The sequence below is a fragment of the Rattus rattus genome, chromosome 8 (assembly GCF_011064425.1).
Source record: "Rattus rattus isolate New Zealand chromosome 8, Rrattus_CSIRO_v1, whole genome shotgun sequence".
NCBI lineage: Eukaryota > Metazoa > Chordata > Mammalia > Rodentia > Muridae > Rattus > Rattus rattus.
Window position 1 is genome coordinate 92,162,053 of NC_046161.1, and position 18,930 is coordinate 92,180,982.

Consider the following 18,930-nt stretch of genomic DNA (forward strand, 5'->3'; position numbering starts at 1 on the left):
TGCAAAAGTATTTTAACCTGAGTGAAATCCAATTCGTCTATTTTTTTTTTCCTTTTGTTACCTATGCTTTTTGGAATCATGGATACATGAGACCTGTTTCAAAACTCTGGTGCTTGCACACTCACTCAGGTAGAGACATAAAAGGAGACATAATATTGTAATAAAACAGAGAGCATAGAAGTAAGCTAGGAATTTACAGTTTAGTGATCCTCCTCAAAGAATAAATATTGGGAGAATATCTTCTCAATAAATATTATTGGGAATATTATAACCACATATAGAAAATGTTTAAAAGCAGCTTTTAATCTTTCAACTGTGGAAAAAGCTGTTCAATCAAAAGCAGATTCAAGACTGAAACACAGCTGGAGAGATGGCTTGTAAGTAATGTGTATCCTTAACAACCTGAGACCATTTGAACCCACAGAAATATGAAAGGGAAGAAGCATTTACGCATGTTATTGTCGGATCTCTTGTGTACCTTGGTATTCATATGCCCACATATATAACATACAAAGGGAAAATACAGAGCAGTGTTCTTGGATACTGGGATAGGCATGGATATCATTGGAATGTCTTTCATCAGTGTTTTTCATTGTTAATACTGTAGAAAATATTCATCTCTTTTGTTTTCTTCTTAGGTATGTTGTTGGTTTCTTATGGTGTTATAAATAATGTTGGTATGGTGAACTTATTTTCAGACCATTTGCTGTTTGCTGTATTAAAATGCTACTTTTTTTATATGCTGATTTTATATCATGTAACGAACGTTGCCAGATTCAGTTATTCTCACAGTTTTCTGATGGAACATTTGAGTATTTCTATGTATAATATCTCATCTGCAAACAATGAGGAATTGATAGCTTATTTTCAAATTGGATGTTCTTTAATCTCTTGTTCTGTCTAGAAGCTTTGGCTGTAATTTTAGTACCATAATGAATAAAATCGGCAAAATTAGGATTGTTTCCTTGTTTCATTATAAGTTTTCCACTTTGCTCTCATTCACGCTTGGTTACATAAGGTTATACTGTAATAAATTCTCATTTAATACTTTATAAGTATTTTCACTTAATTCTTTGAAACAATAAAATATCTCTACTTAATAAAATCTATGTTGTCAGTGATAAAGCACCTGTTTGCATATATGAGTGTGTAACATTGATCTCTAGCCCTTCGTATAGTAAACAAATATAATACTGTTTGTACTTAAATTTGGGATTTGGGTCAGTGTACTGATGGTTTCCACTCAGTATTCTCTTTTCTTGTAGGACAGCCAAATCTTTGGTCTTTCTCTGTTTTGGGTTTTATAAGCTTTGTTCTTAGTTATACACCTTTCGTGTGCATATAAACATGTATTTAGCATGTTGCTCCCAGTCATATTTCCCTCTTCTACACCACACAAATGTGTTAGTGAGGATATTCGACCCTGGAATTCACATGACTGCAACTGGGTTGTTAGGTATCTGATGAAATTATTTTATCTCAAAATGTCAGAAACTTTCTTTTTTAAAAAAAAACTCCATTGTTTTTCATGGGTGAGTGGGAGGTAGAATTTTTTTACTTAGATCTGTCATTACCAATTTTGACTTTTTATGTAAAATTTAGATCAAATTTTTGTAACTTCGAGTCCTTTCAAAGAATAGATTCATTTTCTTTGGTTTGTCTTGTTACTACCTAAAAAGGTTGCTATTGTTATTTTCTTACAGCATTTATAGTCAATTTAGCTTGTTATTTTGGCTGTCTTTTACATACTTGTCTTCTTCTTTGTCCCAGGAGGTTTGTTTTTGTTATTATGATATTAAGTATCATTTTCTTCATATAGCTTTTTTTTCTTCAGTGGTCTTCAGAATATTGTATTTATAAAAACCTTCTTTAACATATGAATTTTGTTATTAAAATTGTTTTCTTCTAGCTTGTTTTGTATTCTGTATGACTTCTGTTTATTTTGGGGGGATTGGGTTTTTTCCTCTTATTGATCAATTGATATTTTATGCCTTGTTTGTAACTTATTTAATACCAACTATTGTGGATTTATTCTTTATTGTTATATACTTTCATTTCCTTTCATGTATTATTCTCTTCATGGAAATCTTTTGTTTTTAATTTTTTAAACACACTTTTTATTTACATTTTAAATGTTATCCCCTTTCCCGTTTTCCCGTCCATAAATCCACTATCCTATTCCCCGCTCTCCCTGCTCCTATGAGGGTGCTCCCTCACCCACCCACGTCTTCCCGCTTCCCCACACTGACATTCCCCTATACTGGGGCATCGATCCTTGGCATTGGTGCCCAACAAGGCCATCCTCTGTTAACATATGCAGCTGGAGCCATGGGTTTGTCCATGTGTTCTCTTTGGATGATGGTTTACTCCCTGGGAGCTTTGATTGGTTGGTTTTGTTGTTCTTAGGGGGTTGCAAACCCCTTCAGCTCCTTCAGTCCTTTCTCTAACTACTCTAGTGGAGACCCTGTTCACAGTTTAATGGTTGGCTGCCAGCATTCACTTCTGTATTTGTCATGCTCTGGTAGAGCCTCTCAGGAGACAGCTATATCAGGCTCCTGTCAGCTTATACTTCTTTGCATCAGCAATATTATCTGTGTTTAGTGTCTGTATATGGGCTAGATTCCCAGATGGGGCAGTTTCTTAATGGCCATTCCTCAGTCTCTGCTCCAGACTTTGTCTCCATATCTCCTATGAATATTTTTGTTCCCCTTTTTTTAAAAGGACTGAATCATCTGCACATTCGTCATCCCTCTTCTTGAGCTTCATGTGGTCTGTGGATTGTATCTGAGATTTTGACCTAATATCCACTTACCAGTTAGTGCATACCATGTGTGGGGTTTGTGTGTGTGTGTGTGTGTGTGTGTGTGTGAGAGAGAGAGAGAGAGAGAGAGAGAGAGAGAGAGAGAGAGAGAGAGAGAGAGAGAGATTGGGTTACCTCACTCAGGATATTTTCTAGTTCTGTCCGTTTGCCTATGAATTTCATGAAGTCATTGTTTTTGATAGCTGAGTAGTACTCCATTGCGTAGATGTACCACATTTTCTGTATCCATTCCTCTGTTGAAGGCCATCTGGGTTCTTTCCAGCTTCTGGCTATCATAAATAAGGCTGCTATGAACATAGTGGAGCATGTGTCCTTGTTATATGTCGGGGCATCTTTTGGGTGTATGCCCAGGAGTGATATAGCTGGGTCTTCAGGTAGTGCTATGTCCAGTTTTCTGAAGAAAACTGAGTGGTTGTACCAGTTCACCATCTCACCAGCAATGGAGGAGTGTTTCTCTTTCTCTACATCCTCACCAGCATCTGTTGCCACCTCAGGTTTTCATCTTAGGCATTCTGACTGGTGTGAGGTGAAATCTCAGGGTAGTTTTGATTTCTATTTCCCTGATGACTAAGGACGTTAACCATTTCTTTAGGTGTTTCGAGGTGATTGAATCATTCTCCATTGAAAATTCTTTGTTTAGATCTGTACCCCATTTTTAGTAGGATTATTTGATTCTCTGGAGTCTTGAGTTCTTTGTATATATTGGATATTAGCCCTCTATCAGATGTAGGATTAGTGAAGATCTTTTCTCAATCTGTTGGTTTCCGTTTTGTCCTAATGACAGTGTCCTTCGCCTTACAGAAGCTTTGCAATTTTATTAAGTCCTATTTGTCGATTCTTGATCTTAGAGCAAAAGTCATTGGTATTCTGTACAGGAAATTTTCTCTAGTGCCCTTGTGTCCGAGGCTCTTCCCTACTTTTTCTTCTATTAGTTTGAATGTGGAGGTTTTATTCAGATGTTCTTAATCCACTTGGACTTAAGCTTTGTACGTGGCGATAAGAATAGATTGATTTGCATTCTTCTACATGCTGACCTCCAGTTAATCCAGCACCATTTTTTCTATTGTTTGGGTGTAAATATCTGCCTCTGACTCTTTGAGCTGCTTGTTGTATTTTAGAGGTATTTTAGAGGGCTGTCTTGACATGCTTTTTTTTTTTTTTTTTTTTTTGGGAGCACACCATAGCATCAGTAATAGTGTCAGGCCTTTGGGCTTCCCCTTGAACCGGATCCCACTTTGGGCCTGTTTCTGGATCTTTTTTTTTCCTCAGGTTCCTCTCCATTTCCATCCCTGCAGTTCTTTCAGACAGGAACAGTTGTGGGTTAGAGTTCTTGGTAGTGGGATGACAACCCCATCCCTCACTTGATGTTCTGTTTTTCTGCTGGAGGTGGGCTTTACAAATTCCCTCTCTCCAATCTAGGGAATCTTATCTTAGACTCCTCCTTTTGAGTCCTGAGAGCCTCCTCCCTCCCAAGGTTGCCTGTTTCCATTCTTTCTGCTGGCCCTCAGGGCTTCAGTCCTGTTCCCCCACCCAATACCTGATCACATTTTCCTCTCCCCTCCCTGTCTTTTTCCCACCCTGGTCCCTCCATTCCTTCCTGAATTCCTCCTTCCTCCCTCCCGTTATTTCTTTGTTCTCCCTCCCAAGTGTGATTAAGGCATCACTGCTTGGACTCCAGCTTGTTGACCCTTTTGAGTTCTTATTTCACTGTAAGCAGAAAATTATTAAATTCTTTTTTGTCCAGAAAGCAATCTAAATCTAGTTTTAAAGCCTTATGTCTTCCCCGCACTCATATTATTAATATAGTTAATTAGTCAGGTTATTTTTCCTTATAAAACCAACATGATCAATTTATACTATAAAATTAAAACAAAACTAAAGATTAATATAATTTTACCAGATTTATACATTTATGGGTGGTTTTCTTTGTTTTTAGTTTTCAAGTAGAGGTTGCCCTAAATTCATTTTGCTGTTCATTTCAAGACCCTATTGCCAAAATGCTATTGAAAATTAATCTTACCTTAAATTTTTTTCTTATTTTTTGTTTTAATTAACTCTTTTGCCTATTAGTTTAATATGTACATTTTTATTATCAGACTCCTTAGAATGCCTGTGTTAATGTGATGGAGCTATTGAAAGAGATTGTACATACAAAATAATTTTAGTATGAAAAACAATGGCTCTGAAAAATATTTTTATATCAACAGGTATAAATCACCTAAAGATTTTAAACTACTATTGTACCTCGTTATACCCTATGTACTAAAGTATAATATTAGTTCCTAGAGGACAGACAGTTTATGTTAGCTATATTTTCTATGCTATACAGTTTTTTGTCAGATTGATACAAGCTTAGAATCACTTGTAAAGGGAATCTTTTGTTATTGTTCATCAAGCAATATCCAAATGTTGTATTCAACATTTATCATGGATATTAATTTTATTTTTTAATTTCTTTTTAATTTTATTTAATCTTTTTTTTTACACTCCAGAATTAATCCCCCCTTCCTGTCCACCCTCTGACTGTTCCACTTCCCATTCCTCCTCCCCCCATCCCCCTTCTCCATCCCCACCAGGATGTCCCCATCCCACCAAACCTCTCACTCCCTGGGGCCTCCAGGATTAGGTGCATCTTCTCTGACTGAACCCAGACCTGGCCATCCTCTGCTGTACATATGTTGGGGGCTTCATATCAGCTGGTGTATGCTGCCTGGTTGGTGGCTCAGTGTCTGAGAGCTCTCGGGGGTCTAGGTTAATTGAGAAATTCCTTTGTTGCATTGCCCAGTAGGCAAATCTGTAGGACATTTTCTTTATTGATGTGGGCAGGCCCATCCCACATGGGTGCTCTGCCAACCCTTTCCAGGGAGTCTTGAGTTGTATAAGAAAGCAGGGGGAGCAAACGTAAGCAACGTGTTTTCTCCATGGCCTCTGCAACACCTCAGTTCTTGCTCTGGCATAGATGATATGCTACAAGCTGTAAGATGAAATAAGTCAGTTTTCTTTTGATTCATCTATTATCAGAATAATAGAAACCCTAAGTCAGAAGTAATCATAAAAGCAGTGACATTTCACTTGATTTTGAAAGAATAACCAGTCTATACAAGCAGATTAGTACTGATTATATTACAGGTGTTGGTCACCACAGTGATGTAGGTGTTGATGAATTTGAACTCACTCAAAGAAAGAGAAATGATTTTTGGGCCCAACGACATGACTGTTGGTTGTTATTAGAGTAATGATTAAAATTCTTAATATTAATTAAAATATCAACTTATGTATAAACTCAGCATTATAAAGCAACTATTATTACATCATAGTTTGTATAGATTAAGAATTAAAAAGTGAGGGGTTGGGGATTTGGCTCAGTGGTAGAGCGCTTGCCTAGGAAGTGCAAGGCCCTGGGTTTGGTCCCCAGCTCCGGAAAAAAAAAAAAAAAAGAATTAAAAAGTGGCCTAGCTAGATGATTCTGGTTCCTAGGTTGTCTGTATAACTATACATTTTACAAAATTAGAAGGCATTATTTCAAGTTGGTTGCTGTACTGTATATGTTAGCATTTTGTCTAGGCCCTGCCCCACAGTTACCTGGCAAAAGCCATGTATGCCTGACTTACTTTAAAAGGGACTATTTGTCCCTTCATCTCTCTCTTGCCTTCTTGCTCTCCCTCTGTCCTCTTGTCAAGCTTATTCTCTCCCCATTCTCCTCCCCACCTCTCTCATTTGCTCATTTCTGTCCTCTACTCCACTGCTGTCTCTTTCTCTCTGCCTTTCTCTGTACTGTCTCCTCCTCATACCCTGTATAAATTCTATACTTTACTGTCATATTCCTGGTCCCTCAGGGGGAAGGGATGCCTCAGCAGGGGCCAGCAGAGGCACCCCATACCCCCACACCTGACTGCCCCCCCAACATATTCCTTATCTCTTAATTTTTATAAAACAACAGTATGCCTCTAATCGCAGAATCGTTGGGGTGTAGCAACAGTACTGTAGGTTTGAACTACTCTGGGATGCCTAGTAAGAGCTTTTTGAAAATTAAAGAAGCCCTCCACCCCTGACAAATAAGAGAAGCAGGAGCAGGGAAGAGGAGACTAATAGAAGTATTCTGAATCTTCATTATTTACACAGTAAATATTTGCGATCTGTGCATGACCTGATTTAAATGCCGTCCAATATAGATATCTACTGAAACACCACAGGCTACCTCATTAATATTTACAATTTAATTTTTAATTGATATGTCAGAATTCACTTAAAATAAGGCATTGTTCAAACAGTCCTCTGGTTGAATTGGAGGGTCTTCTTCTGAGATAGCTTAACTAAGCATAAGTAATAGCAGAAGGCCTCAGTTGCACATTCTGTGGAACTCCCGAAAAGGTCCCTGAGTGGTATCCATGTGGCAAGTAGGTTTCCCACAGAGAGTTTGTCAGCTAAGAGATGACAGATTTCTCATACTGTCGTTTTTTAGTTTCTGGAATCAAAACTTTTCATTTTGACCATGTTATATTCATTACTGATGAGTAACTTAGGTTTTTCATACTGAAGAAAAGGTAAACAAATATCCAGTAGAGTGACCCATTAGCCTGTTTTTGTGGACATATTTCGAAAACACCACACAAGGGTTAGGGGATGATGGCTTAACAGATAGGAGTGTTTGGTGTACAAGCCTGAGGAGTTTGATTCCCCAGATCTCACTTAAACACCTGCTTTGCTACACCTGAGATACTAAGGTGCAAAGATTGTCTTGAGGTTGAGACCCATAGAATACAATGAGACCTTGCCTAAAAGGAATGAGACAGACAGGTAATTTATCTGAATATAATGACATCCTATAATCCCTAGCACTTGGTGGTGGCAGGAAATTTGCAAAAACTAAATGAGAAGTGTCTTAATGAAAAGATACAGCTTAATTTTACTAATAATTTTAATCTTAATGATAACTTGTTAAAGAATAGAAGTTACTTAAAATTAAACATACTTAATGAGAAATTTCAAAATTTAATTAAACACCAAAAGATTTAGTATTTACATTATTTTCTTCACTTTTTTTTCTTTTTGGAAACAAGGTTTCTCTGTAGACCTAGCTGCCGTGGAACCTCACTATGTAGATCGGGCCTTGCGCTGACAGAGATGCGCCTGCCTGTGCCTATTGAGTCTCGGGTCAATGACTTGTGTTACTGTGCCCCACCCATGGTTTGTTTTTTTTTTTTTTAAGTTAAGGGTATTAATCTGATAAGAAAAAAGTAAAATTAATTTTTGTTTTGAGAAATTACCTTAGAGTAGGAAAATCATCTCAGGATAACTACATTAATGTATGTTTTGAGGGTGATGGATATAATTCTAAAATGTATGGTTTTTCTGCCTCTTTTTATTTCAACTAATATGGGTGATTCTTCATTGTTCAGCCTAAAACACAAATTAATGTTGAAAGACCTGTGGTGTGAATGAAGTGATGAAATGTCTCATAAGCTAAACTACAGAATTTTTTTTACCACTCATTAGATGTCCCAAGTTTTTAGGTTTTGTTAATTATTTTATATTTTTACTTTATTTTTATTTTGTGTGTTGGTATATTTTGACTGATCCCGTTTGTGCACCAGGCAAGTGCAGTGCCCACTGAGGCCTGAAGGAGGCATCTAGGCTCCCTGAACTTTGTGAAGTTAAAGATGGTTAGGAAACTAGCTTATAGATTTGGAAGTAAGCCTGGGTGCGCTAGGAAAGCAGATGGTGCCGTTTCTGCAGCCCTTATCATACAGATACTTAGCTGCTATATAATGTTCCCTTGTCAACTCCGTAAACTTGTTTATGGTGGTCATAAAAATTAGTCTTATTCAATTCATTAAATATTGCGCAAGCCTATACCGGTTAATGACTATGTGGGAATAGTTTTGAACCAGTCGCTTTGGGGTTCCCCCCCAGCTCAGATGATTTAACTGAAAACTCAAGTAGGTCTGTGAGGAGACTCTTAAAAAGCCATTCCTGCTGAAGAACGTCTGTGAGTGTGTGTTACACTTGGAGTCAGTAGTTTCAGCTTTTATAAAAACCAGTTTAAACAAGATGTTTGTGTTGGAGACCATTTGCAGTGCGGGTATAAAACAGTATTCAGAATATTTACATTGGGCTGGTGAGATACTTCACTAGAATCATTTGAGGCCAAGGTTGTCAGTCTGAGTTTAATGCCTATACCCTATTTGTCAAAGGAAGAAAACTGAATGTTGTGGGTTTTCTTCTGGCCTTCCTTCCCACTTATGCCATGGCGTATGTGCAGTCCCCTAAAAGCAAACTGAATAAATGTAATTTTTAAATTTTAAGAAAAAATTTGTATTTGACTGGGAATGTATTCCAGTTCATACAGAGCTTTCCTATCATTCTGGAAGTCCTCGTTTCAATCTCCAGCGCTGAGTAAAACTGCTTGTAATCACAGCTCCCGCTTGTCATCCCTGTACTTGGGAGGTGGAGGCATGAGGATTAAAGGCTCAGGGTCATCCTTAGCTACAGGGACTTGAAGTCTTCACATGAAGACTTCATAACTTGAGATCCTGTCTGAAGAAAGAAAAGAATATAATTTACATTTGTTGAAAACATTCCAAGTTTCTATTTAATTCAGAGGTTTGTCTTCCTCTGCCTTATCCAGTGATGCAATTGCTGAAATTCGAGCCATCTGTATTGAAGAAATTGGAGTATGGATGAAAATGTATAGCGATGCCTTCCTCAATGACAGTTACCTGAAATATGTAGGATGGACTCTTCATGATAGGGTAAGTTGGTGACTTCTGGTTTTGATTAAGAGAGGTGTTTGTGTTTATATTGACGTGACAGCCATGAACATTGCAGTAGCTTTTTTTTTTTACAAGATGTAATGATACAAAATTTCAGATAGTACAAATAACTGTTGATCACCATTATGAAATTTAAGGCAGTAGTTTAAGAGGTCTCCTTGGATACAATGATTATCTTGAATTATACTGAGGACCTGGTATATCTGTCTTTATAAGAGAATATATGCATTGCCATCGAGAAGGTAACAGTCTCCTTGTCAAGGATCAAAGATTATTAATTATATTAGTTATATAAAAATTAAGTATGCTTTCTCATTTGGAATTCTGTTGGGTTACAGTACGACTTTTTAAGGCAGAAGTGAAGCAGGTTTGTTTGAGTTAAACTGGGCCTATTTTAGATTGATCCATCTATAGCGTTTGAGAAAAAGACTTGATTTTAAAAGAAATTCTATGATTTGACTCCTACAAGAAATCCTTAAAATAACAAAAGATAACACTGATAAGTTATTGAATTTTTTCTAAATCATGGTATTTCTGTAACATTAACTACCAGGTATTCATAAATATAAGAATTTTGTGTGTTTTAAATTGTAGTTATTTTTTGTGGGTTTTTTTTTGGGGGGGGGGGTTCTTTTTTTCTTTTTTTTAGCTGAGTACCGAACCCAGGGCCTTGTGCTTGCTAGGCAAGCGCTCTACCACTGAGCTAAGTCCCCAACTAAATTGTAGTAATTTTAATTGACTAAGATATAGCTATTAGAGTACTTTTAGAATATAACTACATCTGTAGATCTAGAAAGAAATTTGGTAATAATATTTGAAGACTTTTTCTGTGTCTTGATGTTTATTAAAATAATACTTTGTAATTACTACTGCCGAGATGGCTCAGCATGTAAAGCTGCTTGATGTTCTATTCTGGAAGCCTGAGTTCACTTAAAGGGAAGAGAGCCACCAGTATTTAGTTTAACTCCAGCCTCCACATATGTACTCACACATACTATCACACACGTACATATAGACACACATGAATAAAAAGCACATTCACAATATTGACAATTATTAATGTTGAAAATTCCCACTTGCAATTATCTCTAAGAGTTGTATTAAAGTTCTTGAATGTATACAGACATACTTCCACAGCTTGAATGCTTAACATACAGATTGTAAATTGGGGACTAAAAGATGTTTTTCCCAATTCAGTACCACATTCAAAGAATGTTAAAATTTTTGCCCTTGAATACAAATCTGTAGGAAATATATAATTTTAGACCAGATTGCATATTTCTGTTTCAATTATTTTCATGTATAATCTTCATGTGAATTTAGACTTTTGTATTTAAGCCTTCTTTAGGTTGACTTCTGAATTTTATTTTTACAATTTCAAATAATGTAGAATCACAGTATACCCACATGAATGGTTTCATATACTCTAAATAAGTCAGTTGTCAGTCTTTTCAATATGTTTAAACTGTAATACTTTTATTCTCTCTCACTTCCATCTAAGTTCTTCCTCCAATCCCCCAAGGGTATTTTTCTATAATTGTGAACACTGAGCAATTTTAACTGATCTTTACAAAGGACCACCAATTCTGGGAAGATACTAATTTTCTATTGTTACTGTAAAAGTCATTAATTTTTAATCAAATATTTTAGATTATTATTTCATTTTATATATATGGGTATTTTGCCTGAATCTGTATATGTGAATTTTGTGCATGTGTGTTACCCAGTGAGGTCAGAAAAGCGTGTTAGCTCCCCAGAGACTAGGATTAGTGATATTTGTGAGCTAGAACCTGAATGGGGGACTTCTGCAAGAGATACAAGTATTCGTTTTGTTTTTTTTTTTCTCCCCATTTTTTTTCTTTTATTGGATATTTCTTCATTTAAATTTAAATGTTATCCTCTTTCCCAGTTTCCCCTCAGAAAACTCCCTATTCCATTCCCCCTCCCTCTGATCCTATGGGGGTGCTCCCCCTCCCACCCACCCACCTCCTGGCCCTTGAATTACCATAAACCAAGGCATCGAACTTTCACACAACCAAGGGCCTCTCTTTACACAGATGCCAGATTAGGCCATTCTCTGCTACATATATAGCTGGAGCCAAAGGTTGCTCCATGTGTACTCTTTGGTTGGTGGTTTAGTCCCTGGAAGCTCTGGGTGGGGGAGGGGGGCTCTGGTTGGTTGGTATTGTTGTTGTTCTTATCGGGTTGCAAACTCTTTCAGCTCCTTCAGTCCTTTCTCTAACTCCTCCATTTGGAACCCCGTGGCTCAGTCAAATGGTTGGCTGTGAACATCCACCTTTGTATATGACAGACTTTGGCATAGCCACTCAGGAGATAGCTGTATCAGGCTCCTGTCATCATGTACTTGTTGGCATCCACAATAATGTCTGGGTTTGGTGGCTGTATATGGGATGGATCCCCAGGTGGAGCAGGCTCTGGATGACCTTTCTTTCACTCACTGCTCCACACTTTGTCTCCATATTTCCTCCTGTGAGTATTTTGTTCCCCCATCTAAGAAGGACTGAAGCATCCACATGTTGGTCTTCCTTCTTGAACTTCATGTGATCTGTTAATTGTATCTTGGGTATTCCAAGCTTTTAATATCACTTATAATATCACTTATAATATCCACTTTACTCACCATGTGTGTTCATTTGGGATTGGATTATATCACTGAGGATGATATTTTCTAGTTCTATCCATGTACCTAACAATGCATTAAAGCTATTTTTGATAGCTGAGTAGTCCTCCATTGTGTAGATGTACCAGATTTTCTATATCCATTCCTCTGTTGAAGGGCATCTGGGTTCTTTCCAACTTCTGGTTCCAGTTCTCTGGTAGAACTTTTGGGGTCACTTAAGTACACTATCATATCATCTGCAAATTGTGATATTTTGACTTCTTCCTTCCCAATACTTATCCTTTTGACCTTTTGTTGTCTGATTGTTCTGGCTAGGACTTCGAGTACTATATTGAATAAGAAGGGAGACAGTGAGCAGCCTTTGTAGCCCCTAATTTCAGTGGAATTGCTTCAAGTTTCTCTCTATTTGTTGTGTTCATGGATTCATTTTCTGAGAATTTTATGGAGTATTTTTGCATCAATGTTCATAAGGGAAGTTGGTCTGAAGCTCTCTTTCCTTGTGGGGTCTTTGTGTGGTTTAGATATAATCATAATTGTGGCTTCAAAGAATGAATTGAGTATTATTACTTCTGTTTCTATTTTGTTGAATAATTTGATGAGTGTTTGTATTAAGTCTTCTTTTAAGGCCTGATAGAATTCTGCACTAAACCTATCTGGTCATGGGCTTTTTTTGGTTGGGAGACTATTAATGACTGCTTCTATTTCTTTAGGGGTTATGGAACTGTGTGGATGGTTTATTTTATTCTGATTTAACTTTGGTACCTGTTATCTTGTCTAGAAAATTGCCCATTTACTCCAAATTTTCCAGTTTTGTTAATAGGCTTTTGTAGTAGGATCTGATAAATTTTTTTAATTTCCCCAGTTTCTGTTGTTGTCTCCCTGTTCATTTCTGATTTTGTTAATTTGGATCCACTCTCTGTGCCCTCTGGTTACTGTGACTAAGGGTTTATCTATCTTGATCCCCCCCAAAAAAAAAAAAAAAAAAAAAAAAAAAACTCCTGGTTTTGTTGAATCTTTCTATAGTTCTTTTTGTTTCTACTTCGTTGATTTCAGCCCTGAGATTGATTATTTCCTGCTGTCTGCTCCTCTTAGGTGTATTTGTTTCTTTTTGTTCTAGAGCGTTTAGAGTGCTGTCAAGCGGCTGGTGTATGCTGCCTCCAGTTTCTTTTGGAGGCACTCAGAGCCGTGAGCTTTCCTCTTAGCACTGCTTTCACTGTGTCCTGTAAGTTTAGGTATGTCTTGCCTTCATTTTCTTAAATTCTAAAAAAAAAATCTTTAATTTCTTTCTTTATTTCTTCCTTGACCAAGTTATTGAGGAAAGCAATATTCAGCTTCTATGTGTACGTGGGCTTGCTGTTCTTGTTGTTCATGAAAACCAGTCTTAGTCCATGGTGATCTGATAGGATGTGTAGGATTATTTCGATCTTGTATCTGTTGAGGCCTGTTTTGTGACCAATTAGTATGTTCAGTTTTGGTGAAGGAAACATGAGGTGCTGATAAAAAGGTATATTCTTTTGTTTTAGGATGAAATGTTCTATAGATATCTGTTAAATTCATTTGGTTCATAACTTGTGTTGGTTTCAGTGTGTCTCGGTTCACTTTCTGTTTCCATGATGTGTGCACTGCTGAGAGTCGGGTGTTGAAGTTTCTCACTGTTATTATGGGAGATGCAGTGTGTGCTTTTAGCTTTAGTAAAGTTTCTTTATGAATTTGGGTGTCCTTGCATTTGGGATACAGATGTTCAGAATTGAGAACTCATCTTGTTTGATTTTTCCTTTGATGAGTATGAAGTGTCCTTCATCTCTTTGGATTACTTTTAGTTGAAAGTCAACTTTATTTGATATTAAATGGCTACTTCAGCTTGTTTCTTGGGACCATCTGCTTGGAAATTTGTTTCCTAGTCTTTTTTACCTGTAGGTAGTGTCTGTCTGTATGAGTGAGGTGCATTTCCTATATGCAGTAAAATGCTGGGTCCTGTTTACATATGCAGTCTGTTAGTCCTTTTTTTATTTGGGAATTGAGTCCATTGATGTTAAGAGAAATTAAGGAAAAGTAATCGTTGCTTTCTCCTGTTTTGTTGTTAGAGGTAGAATTCTGTTTGTGAGACTGTCTTCTTTTGGACTACTTGAAAGAAGATTACTTTCTTGCTTTTTCTAAGGTGTACTTTCCCTCCTTATGTTGGAGTTTTCCCTTGTAGGGCTAGATTTGTGGAAAGATAATTGTGTAAATTCTTTTTTTTGACATGGAATATCTTGGTTTCGCCATTTGTGTTAATTGAGAGTTTTACTGGGTATAATAGCCTGGGCTCACATTGTGTTCTTTTGGGGTCTATTACATCTTCCCAGGATCTTCTGGCTTTCATAGTCTCTGGTGAGAAGTCCAGTATAATTCTCATAAGTCTGCCTTTATATGTTTCTTGACCTTTTTCTCTTATTTCTTTTAATATTCTTCCTTTGTTTTGTGCATTTGATGTTTTGGTTCTTATGTGACATTCTATAGGCTTCTTGTATGTTCATGGGCATCTCTTTCTTTAGGTTAGGGAAGGTTTCTTCTATAATTTTGTTAAAGATATTTCATGGCCCTTTAAGTTGGGAATCTTCACTTTTCTATACCCATTATCCTTATGTTTGTTCTTCTCATTGCGTCCTAGATTTTCAGGATGTTTTGGGTTAGGAACTTTTTGTGTTTTGCATTTTCTTGCACTGCTTTGTCGCTGGTTTCTATGGTATCCTCTGCCCCCGAGATTCTCTCTACTATCTCTTGTATTCTGTTAGTGATGCCGACATCTGTGACTCTTGATCTCTTTCCTAGGTTTTCTATCTCCATGATTGTCTCCCTTTGTGATTTCTTTATTGTTTCTATTTCCACATTTAGATCCTTGATCGTTTTATTCAGTTTTTTCACCTGTTTGGTTGTCTTTTCCTGTAATTCCTTAAGGGATTTTATGTTTTCTCTTTAAGGGCTTCTACCTGTTTACCTGTGTTCTCCTGTATTTCTTTAAGGGAGTTCTTTTTGCTCTTCTCAAAGTCCTCTAACATCATCATCTTTCAGACAGGAACAATTCTGGGTCATAGTTATTGATGATGGATGGTAATTCCATCCCTCTACTTGATGATGCCCTTTCTCTCTGCTGGAGGTGGACTTTACAAGTTCCCCCTCCCCACTGTAGGAAAGTGTATCTAAGGTTCTTCCCTTAGAGTCCTCAGAGCCTCTCACCTCCTAGGTCTCTGGTATAGTCTAGGGGTTCCTTCCAGCTCCTACCTTCTGAGGTTGCCTGTTTCGATTCTTTCTGCTGGACGTCAGGACTTCAGTCCTGTTCACTCCCTGCTCAATACCTGATCATGTTCCCCTCTTTTTATCTCTGTTGTGCTTCTCACTCATATCCTTCCCTCTCTCCCCACCCCTTCCTAGGATTCCTCTATTATCCCTCCCAAGTGGGATTGAGGGAGGCGTTCTCCCTTGGGCCCTTCAGCTTGTTAGCCTTCTTGAGTTTGTGGATTGTATCCTGGGAATTCTGTACTTTTTGCCTAATACCTACTTATTAGTGAATACATTCCATACATATACTTTTGGGTCTGAGTTACCTCACTCAGGATGATATTTTCTAGTTTGTCCATTTGCACACCAATCTTTTTTTTTTTTCATCTTTATTAACTTGAGTATTTCTTATTTACATTTCGATTGTTATTATTACATGCCAATCTTAAGGAGACCTGTTTTTATTTAAGATTTCGTCTTCTAGGATGACTCTAGCTTATGTAAAATGAACATAAAAACAAGCCAGTACACTTAGCAGCCACCACTCAATTCTTCAGTTCTTACAGTTGTCGCTGACCGCACTCCCTCAAACATTTGAATGTTGTACAGTTAACATACATTGTCTTCCACAGATAAGGATATTAGCAAATATACTGTTATTTTGTATGAGTAACTGTCACTTACCAAGATCTTCAAATAATCTAGTACAAAGTGTGTTCTTTTTTAGTTGGTTTTTTTTTTTTTTTTTTTTTTTTTTTGTTTTTTTTTTTTTTCGGAGCTGGGGACCGAACCCAGGGCCTTGCACTCGCTAGGCAAGCGCTCTACCGCTGAGCTAAATCCCCAGCCCCACAAAGTGTGTTCTTAAAGACTTCATTTGCATCTTTTCTGTTAGGTCATGTTCATAATAAACCAATCCAGATTCTGAGTCATTTGTCACTTAATAGAATTTATGTTCTGGTACCTGTATCATTTGACCATTTCATCAGTGTATGAACATGTACAGTATTTATGAACAACCTTGATAATGCTGCTTGAAACAGACTAGAAGCTCAATAAACATAAAATGTTTGAGGCTGCTGTTAGCTTAACTCAGCATACTATTTTACTCTAGATTTCTCAAGTGTATGTTCTGAAATAATAAATATACTACGGTAGATACATAAGGAAGCAACATAGTAACTGTAATTGAATATTTTATATTTTACTGCATTCTAGGTACATAGTTTGTTTACACCTTCATGACCACAAACATATATCACTAACACATTGCACTGGTATTTTAATGGCTAAAATGCGAAAGATAATAAGAACTTTTTGGCTTTACTATAATCTTATGTATGTTAAATGCATAATCCTTTACCTTTTATAGCTTTGATTGTATTGAGGTTTCTGTTCTGCTATAGCCAGTAAGAAAGTGAGGAGAGTATAATAAATAAGGCAAACAAACGAAACTGTGATTTCAGGGTTGTTTTATTATTCTGTTGTTGCTTATCACCTCCTAGAGAAGTTCTTTTCTTAGTGTATGATTTCACAGGGTACTTAAGAAAATAAATTGTACCTTAAATATATTACTTGTAGATATTGCTGAACATAGGAATAAAGGAAATAAGATTAGACTTTACTGATAAGATTTATTTTATTGTGAGGGAGACTGAGAAGAGGGTTAACAACTGGAATGTAAATAAATAAAACAATAAAAATATTCGTTTTATTTATATCTACGTCTGTTTGTATAAGTGTTTGCCATGCGTGTGCATGCCTGCAGTGGACAAAACATGGTACTGGATTCCCTACCTAGGTGAAGTTACAGGCTGTTATAAGAAGCCTGATTTGGATTCTAGGAACTGAACTCAGGTCTTCTGGAAGATCAGGAGGTCCTTTTGACTTCCGAGGTATCTCTCCAGCCCTGGGTTAGACTGTTTTATCCTCAAGCCGTTGGGACTTTTTTCTGGCTGGTTATTGTCTATGGTCAGTTTCTCTGAAAGGGTTCAAATAAGACCCAATATCAGCCAACCAGAGACAAAGGCAAAGAAGTAGCCAAGTGATGGGAGATTTGGGTGGAATCGGAGTAGCATCTGCTGTGGGTACTTAAGTTCCTGTTGAGCATTTAGAGAAAAACATTCTGTTGTTCAGTGATATATAGAAATTACTTGACACTGCACATACAGTAAAGTGGTTTTATGTACCTCTTTATTTATTCATTCGTCCTATGAATGACCATGGATGATAATGACATTACCAAAATCTAAAATGTTAAAAAAATATCATTTTCTGAATTTTTTCAAACTTTTATCAGTGTACTCCTATATGTAATTTTTAAGAGAAATTTTGTAAATGCCACCAAAATAGCTGATGTTTTGTGTCATTTCTTATGCAGCTTACAGACTGTTGAGTTACAAACTAAAATCTAATTTTGTTTGCTTCCAGAGTAGATTGATATTGCCAAAATACATTACTTTTAGAGTATAGAAACTTCAATCTTATTTGAATTCTTTCTTAGTTTTAGATAGATTTCTAGATGATATTGAATGTATTTTGATCTCCAACGTTTTCCATTCAATTTTTCTTTTTGATGGGGAATCCAGTCTTTATATTTATGAAGTTCAAGTCTTTTACCCTGTAATAGTTTTGTAAATTAAGAAAGTATTGGAGTCTGGAAAGATGGCTTAGTGTTCTTCCTGAGCTCAATTTCCAGCAACCACATGGTGGCTTACAACCATCTGTAATGAGATCTGATGCCCTCTTCTCTTTTGTCTGTAGACAGCTACAGTGCACTCATATACGTTAGGTAGGTAGGTAGGTAGGTAGGTAGATAGATAGATAGATAGATAGATAGATAGATAGATAGATAGATAGATAGATAGATAGATAGAGTTAAATGGTTTATTTATTTACTTTTACACTCCAGATTTTATTCCCCTCCCAGTCACCCTCTGGGTGTCCCACATCCCATACCTTCCCCCTTTCCCCTGTCTCCACAAGGATGTCCTCACCTCACTCACCCCACCAGACCTCTAAGCTCCCTGGGGCCTCCAGTCTCTTGAGGGTTAGGTGTATCTTTTCTGACTGAACCCAGACCTGGTAGTCCTCTGCTGTATATGTGTCAGGGGCTTCATCTCAGCTGGTGTATGCTGCCTGGTTGGTGGTCTGAGAGATCTCAGGGGTCCAGGTTAATTGAGACTGCTGGTCCTCCTACTAGGTTGCCCTCTTCCTCAGCTTCCTCCAGCTTTTCCCTAATTCTACTACAGGGGTCAGCAGCTTCTTTTCATTGTTGAGTGCACATATCTGCATCTGACTCTTTCAGCTGCTTGTTGAGTCTTTTTGAGGACAGTCATGATAGATCCTTTTTATGAGCCTCAATAAAGTGTCAGGCCTTGGGGCCTCTCCTTGAGCTAGATCCCACGTTGAACCTGTCGCTGGACCTCCTTTTCCTCACA

General features: G+C 37.2%; 1 protein-coding gene across 3 annotated transcripts in view; it reads left to right on the plus strand.

Moving 5' to 3' along the window:
• Positions 1-18,930, plus strand: part of Stag1 (stromal antigen 1) — a 371,976-nt gene that overhangs the window by 209,725 nt on the left and 143,321 nt on the right. For all 3 annotated transcript variants that reach the window (XM_032910192.1, XM_032910191.1, XM_032910190.1), the window contains one exon: positions 9,450-9,573. In XM_032910192.1, the coding sequence (XP_032766083.1) occupies positions 9,450-9,573 (124 nt within the window). The remainder of the gene's footprint in view (positions 1-9,449; positions 9,574-18,930) is intronic.